The sequence below is a fragment of the Lagenorhynchus albirostris genome, chromosome 20 (genome assembly GCF_949774975.1).
Source record: "Lagenorhynchus albirostris chromosome 20, mLagAlb1.1, whole genome shotgun sequence".
NCBI lineage: Eukaryota > Metazoa > Chordata > Mammalia > Artiodactyla > Delphinidae > Lagenorhynchus > Lagenorhynchus albirostris.
Window position 1 is genome coordinate 14,723,400 of NC_083114.1, and position 6,618 is coordinate 14,730,017.

Below are 6,618 nucleotides of genomic sequence, written 5' to 3' on the forward strand. Positions count from 1 at the left end.
ATACCTGTGTTAAGGAAAAGAAAAATCTGTGTTTGGAAGTGCTCCCATGTTTTTTTAAGTATTGATTTCTGTTTATTGCATAAATTGCATTATAACAATAAAAGAGTATTTAGAAGGTGTAAGTGATACTCCTTGTTCTTTTTTTTCTTCTTTTTTTTTTTAAAGGAAACTAACTTTTTTTTAATGATTATTTTTTAAATTTATTTTTTGGCTGCGTTGGGTCTTCGTTGCTGTGCGGGCTTTCTCTAGTTGTGGCGAGCAGGGGCTACTCTTCGTTGTGGTGTGTGGGCTTCTCATTGCGGTGGCTTCTCCTGTTGCAGAGCTTCTCCTGTTACAGGTTCTAGGTGTGCAGGCTTCAGTAGTTGTGGCTCGCGGGCTCTAGAGCTCAGGCTCAGTAGTTGTGGCGCACGGACGTAGCTGCTCCGTGGCATGTGGGATCTTCCCAGACCAGGTTTCAAACCCTTGTCCCCTGCATTGGCAGGCAGATTCTTAACGACTGTGCCACAAAGGAAGCCCGGTACTCCTCATTCTGCCTAATCTAACACATCACCTGTTCGAGTTTCCCAAGCCTCTTTCCTGGCCTTGTCCATGTTGAAACAGAGTGAAGGCAGTTTTGTTTTCTGCAAAAAGTTGTAAATTGTGTAGTTAAATGTAATAAGGGATCTGTGTCCTCAACTTCTAAAGGCACCTCCACAGATTCTATACACAAGCTTCTCTACCTCCTTATCCTTCTCTCCTTAAATTTAGTTTTCCTCAGGAACCAGGAAGAATGTTAAAATAAACAACTTCTAATCAGTTTGTCACCTCCCACCCCCTTTTGTAGTACTTAACAATGCTGTGTTCTACAGCTTGCATCTTAGGTGTTTTTGCATTTTATGGTTAAACTAGGATTTTGTAAACTAGATTAGGAAATTAACCACCATTTACAACATTTCTTTCTGTAGGTAGAAAATATATTGCAAGTTCCAAACAGACAACTCACAAATGAATGTTTGGAACACAGACCTTTGACGGGCATGCCTGCTGGTACTTGTTTCAAAGTCTAAAAGCACAACCTGGGCTCTTCTTTAATCCTAGACATGTCAGTCTTTTCCAATCCAGAGTTCATTAAAATTATTGTTCTGACAGTCCTCCCTCAGCCCCCGAGATGCAGATCTTCCTAATGGGTGAGGAGGGAGGAGGGGCAGCCCCCTGAGATTGGGAAGAAAGAGTAGAGCCTCACCTGAGGCTTACACCTGCCAGCATGGCAGCTGTGGTCCCCTGGGTCCCATGCCTGGGAAACCTGAAATAGACCCTCTGTGCTGGGAGCTGTGCAGTGCACACACGGGTCAGCAAGTATTTGAGTACAGAGTGTATGAGCCATGGCCCCTGCTTCCAGGGGGATGCAAAGCAACTAGACATAAAAGGATAACTAATGATACTTGAAAATCAGTGAGGAATGACAAATGAGTAGAGAGAGATCATCTTGGGCTGGGGTGGTGAGAGAAAGCTACATGGCGGGGGTGGATAGAAACTTAAGCCACGCCTGGAGGATACAGGATGATTAGAGGGAGCGAAGGGGCAGGGTGGCGATGCACTGGGCATGCTCAGTGGCCCACCTGCCCCTAGTAACCTGGGGTACTTTTTAACAATGCAGCACCCACTGCATTGGATCTCTTTATTAGAATCTCCGAGAGAGCAGCCCAGGAATCTGCTGTTTACAAGTTTCCCAGTGACTCCAAGCCACTGATTGAGAGGAACAAGCAAGAACCAGTGAGGGCCTATGGAAGGGGATGGTGGCTGTAGCTTCTGGCTCAAGTGGCTCACTTGTGCTGTGGGCTACGAATCACTTAGCCTTGTGGGCCCCAGTTTCTCGGACTGGGGTGAGGAGTAGAAAAGCAGAATAGGTTGCATATATGTGGTGGCTTAGTGGCCATCAATTCACTGTCATTTATTGATGCTTTCCATGTGCTAGACACTGAGTTAAGTGTTTGTCATACGTTTATTTCATTTCCACAACAACCTTTAGGAAGCAGGAATTTTAAGGGTCTGCTTTTACACATGGGGAAAGTGAAGCTCAGAGAGGTTAAGCAACCTGCCCAAAGTCACACAGCCAGTAAGTGATGGGTCTGGGATTCCAGTGCAGATCTGTGCAACAGGAGAGCCATGGATTGTGGACACACAGGACTGTTAAAAATGAAGGTAATTAGGCTTTCCTGTTCGTGTTCACTACAGCAGGGCTATTTATGCCTATCTATGCCAGATCCACTTCTTTTTATTAAAGTCAAAATAAATCATCCTCTGTACTTTTGCCCAGCCTCTGGAGTGATCTCAACCCCAGCACAAATGGCTAATCCTCTAAATTTTACACCCTGTGTGGTGAGAAGCTCGAAGCTATCCTCCCCCAGGGAAAGTTCTGGATGGAAACCCTTTTCCTTTCTCATGGTAACTGGCCCAAATGGCCCTGAAGATTATAGCCTATTTAATTCCTCTCCAAAAAATTAAATTGTCTCATACAAGGCACTCTTTGGATAAGGAGATGGCTGTGATAGTGGAGTTCATTTCTATCCCTTACGTCCAAAAATCAAGATTTTCTCTACTCTCTCTGTTCAGATCATGAAGTCTCTATTTTGTTTGAAAGGCGAGTAGGAGTCCCATGGCTTATGACCCTCAGAGAACTCAACGGTCCCTTCAACAGGTACAAATACAAGCCACCATTTTGCACTGTGAAGACATGAGCCAGAAGCAGTGAAAATCCAGGGTCCTGTGACAGAAGCCGTACAATAGCAACAAAAGGAAGACCTTTAAAACCCAAGGGCAACTTGGAAGCTAAAAATGCAAGGTATCTGAACATGCCACGTCAAGTCAGCGGAAATCTTGGTTTACAACAGGTTGTGTGGCAGCGCTAGGAAGCAGCACCAGACTCTCCCTTGTTCTGCATGTTGGTGTTTTCCTACCAGTCATATTTTGGCCTTGTACCATAAACTTCATGAAGGCAGGACTGAGCCTGCCTTGTCTGCAAGAGCCTAGCACATAGTAGGCAGACAGTACGTGTCTGCTGAATTAGTGCCAATCCGTGGCAGAGGGCCAGGTTCAGTGTTTACTGCTTTACAGGCACCAGGACTCTGTAACTCCTATCATCCTTGGTGTCCTGGGAACTCTAGACTCCCTCTGAATAGAGAGTGCCAATTGCCACTTGAGTATATGACCTATAATTAATCTTATCTCAGTGGTAAACCCATAATTCATGTTGGTTTTGGGGGTTTTCTTTTTTGGTTTTTGTGTTTGTTTTTTTGAAAATGAAAATTGAGTGTCCTGAGAAATGAGCTCACTTTGATCTGGACATGTGAAGTCAAAGTACACAATTTCTACATGTTTCTGCTTAGGATGTGCTGAGGCATCAAACAGACAAGTAGGGTCACGGGCATTTCCAAAGGTCTGGGTGGTTTCATGACTAATCACTGTAATTACATGCTTGTTCAGATACTGGTTCCCCTGGTTACAGAGACCAAATTTGTGGAAAGAGGAATGGAGATTTGATCAGGAGAAGTTTAAATAGAAACAGTCCTTTTTACTGGGGGGCCGGGGGGAGGTGGAGTGAATTAGCCCACTCTCTGGGCTAATATGAGCATTCTGTCAAGTGCATCACTGCTCGGCCCCTTGTGTGCGGACCCCTGGGGGATGAGGCTCCTGCGTGTCAAGCTGTCATCCTACCATGGAGCTGGGTGACGTGCATGGCCCCACCCACAGCTGGTCACCTGCTCAGCCTGGGAAAATGGCATACATTCAAGGTGCACAGGAAGGCTTCTGGGGCTGTTTCTGGCCATGGAGAAACTCAAGTCTGCCTGGAAGAGGACACAGCTGTAATATTGGACTCATTTGCAGTCCCTCTACCCAGCAGGATAAAAATACCTTTTAAAAAAGAAAGCTTTCAAGACAACATTCTTAGAAAGCAACCTTCTTAACATCTCTTCCTTCTATATTCCTGGGCCAGCTTGCTCTCAACTATTGCTATCTGCTGGTCTCAGCAGGAAAAGCTGCTCAGTGCTCTGTAGAATCAGGAAAATGGGAAAGGAGTCTGGATCCACAGGCAGCGTCCCGCAGGCAGAAGGGCACCCAGGCCCAGCCATCTGCTCCTGGATGACAGATTAGTCTTTGGGAGGAGCTTCCTTCTCAAAGGCAGAGGAGTGATGTGAAGCAAAGGAGATGTGCATCTCCTGCCTGTTCGGTGGCTTCGTGTGGCTGTAACTTATCTATTTGTACCCCGGGTTCTATGATTGGGGCAGGAGTCCAATAAGACAACCCCAGAAAGCACAGCTGGATGGAGAGAGACCAGCCTCAGGGGAGAGGCAACCTGAAGTCATGATTGGGCTAAAGGACCCTCTGAACAGGTTTTCTTATGACTTGGGCTATTTCAGCTATTGATGAATTTTTTTTTTTTAATGCTGAGGGATATTTTAGGAAACAAGACCTTTGTAATGCTCAGCAAAAATAGTCTGGTGTCTTATCCTTCTAGGAGTTGCTCATAACAATTGCCGAGAAATCAAGATCAAATACCTTGGGGGCTGAACCCCTGAGAACCCTGAAGAACATACATTGCCCAACCAAAGTTCACCAGCCCACACACATTTTCCAACATCCTGCAGAGTGCCCCAGGGGAGGAAGTCAATGAAATCTAGAAAAATTCACACGACTCTTGCAGCAAGAGGGTGACAGAGCCACTGTATGGCTAAACGTTTATTCCCCCACCAATGTATTCTTCAGAGATGGGGGATGTTTCCCTTCTAGAGACTGTGGTGGACATGCCAGAGAAAGGTTGGGTGATACAGTTGCTCTCTGAGCTTCAATTTACTTTTTTTTTTTTTTTTTTGAGCTTCAATTTAAATGAGAGGAAAGTTGCAGTATTAAAGATGGGAAGATGTTCCTACAGAAAATTTTGGGTAAAATTTTGAAGGTGGAAAAAGAAAGACCAGGGAAGGGGGGCCTCGGTCATAGGCAGGATCTGTCAGCTGGGTGCCGTCTGACCATCCGCATGTGGTAAAGCTCTATTTCTGCCATCTGGTCTGCAAGTTCTTCACTGTTTAATGTGGAAAACATGCCATTGATATAGGCTGGAGGGAAGTACAGAGGCCTTCTTCAAACAACACAACCAGAGACTGCCAAGTTCAGGTTTAATTTAGCTGTGTATTCAAATATATTGACAACTCATCTCTCTCAAAAACAAAAACAGAAACACCTTAAAATAAAAATCCCTTAGCCTGGTAGATGGTACCTTGTGGTGGATGAGAGGATGTGTGGTTATTTAAAAAGTCCATCAAGTCTAGTTGAGGTCTCAGGGAACGGATGGGGGCAGGGAAGGCGGGACAGCAGCATAAGGATAAGCAGAACAGGTTTTTATCTAGATCACTCTGTCAGAAATTCATATCCTTCTATGGGTCATGTTTGTCTCCTTGAACCCGGGATAGGGTCGGTGGCGGGGGCCAGTTAGATAGGGTAGAACCCAGGACACCTACCCCAACCCGTTAACATACCACACACACACCCTCGCTACATAGAGATGGTTTCTCTTTTGTTGCTGTGATATTTTTGGCATCAATCAATCCCTTTAAAATTTTTATTTTCTACTTTACAGAAAGAAACTACCCAGTAAACATGAAACTCTAATTAGTTGCATCCCCTGTGTTCATTTCTGATCCTTGCCAGTATTTATGTGCATAGCCATCAGTGTGAAGCTACATACTTTGTGTTCTAAGTTTTCACTCACTATGTTTTTGTCTCCACATTTCCACACGTGGATAGTTAAGTTGTAGTCATCGAAAGTCCCACCAGGGTAGGAGACATACACTCACTTTTTTTTTTTTTTTTTTACACTCACATTTTTTATGAGCTACCAGTTCCTAGCCAGCCTCCTACTGTTGGATTTGGAGGATTAGTATCAGATCTTTGCAGTTATGAATAGCAGTAGCAGTATCCCTGGACATCTTTTCCTAGAAAGGTATAACGTGACTTGAGCTAAGCAGAAACAAAGTTCAAACCCAGAAGAATGAAGTTAGCTGGAAGGTCCTGGCTCCTTACTACTTTATAACAGGCCATAGGTTTAAAGTCCGAAAGGGCTCGGATTTCTACCCCATGTTTGACATCTCAGAAAGCTGAGCTGACTTCCCTGTACCCTGGCCCACGGTGGTGACATGAAGGCATGGCAGCCCTGAGGCATGTGGGGACAGAGACACCAGTCACACTGGCGTGTGTAACCTCCACGCTCTTCTCTCTGGCTCTTCCAGCGTGGATGAGAGGCGACCCTGCCTGCCCACTGTTGCAGAACACAAGTGCATTAGCCACAGGAGTTGCTGGGGAGTGGCAAGAAGAATGAATGGGGAGCAGCAGTGACATTTAAGGCTCAGTGGGACTTGCAGAGGCATGATGGGAATGCAGAAAGGCAAGGCACAGACGGACTGGACACAGCTGGAGGCAGCTAGAATCTGCCCAAAGGTTTCTAAGAGCTGGGCTCCAGGAAGAGTGAAAAAGTCTACAGCTAAGGAGCTAGGGGTCCTCACAAAGGGTGGCCTTTTCATCTCTTTCCTATGCTCTCTTCCTTTTTAAGTCACACCTATGGTTTATATAAAATACACTTTGAGTGTT

At 45.3% G+C, this 6,618-nt stretch overlaps 1 protein-coding gene across 1 annotated transcript in view; it reads left to right on the forward strand.

Moving 5' to 3' along the window:
* The first annotated feature begins 6,399 nt into the window (after positions 1-6,399).
* The window catches only part of SLC6A4 (solute carrier family 6 member 4), a 21,891-nt gene continuing 21,672 nt past the window's right edge, over positions 6,400-6,618 (forward strand). Inside the window, exon 1 of the mRNA XM_060134674.1 lies at positions 6,400-6,538. Within this exon, the coding sequence (XP_059990657.1) occupies positions 6,400-6,538 (139 nt within the window). The remainder of the gene's footprint in view (positions 6,539-6,618) is intronic.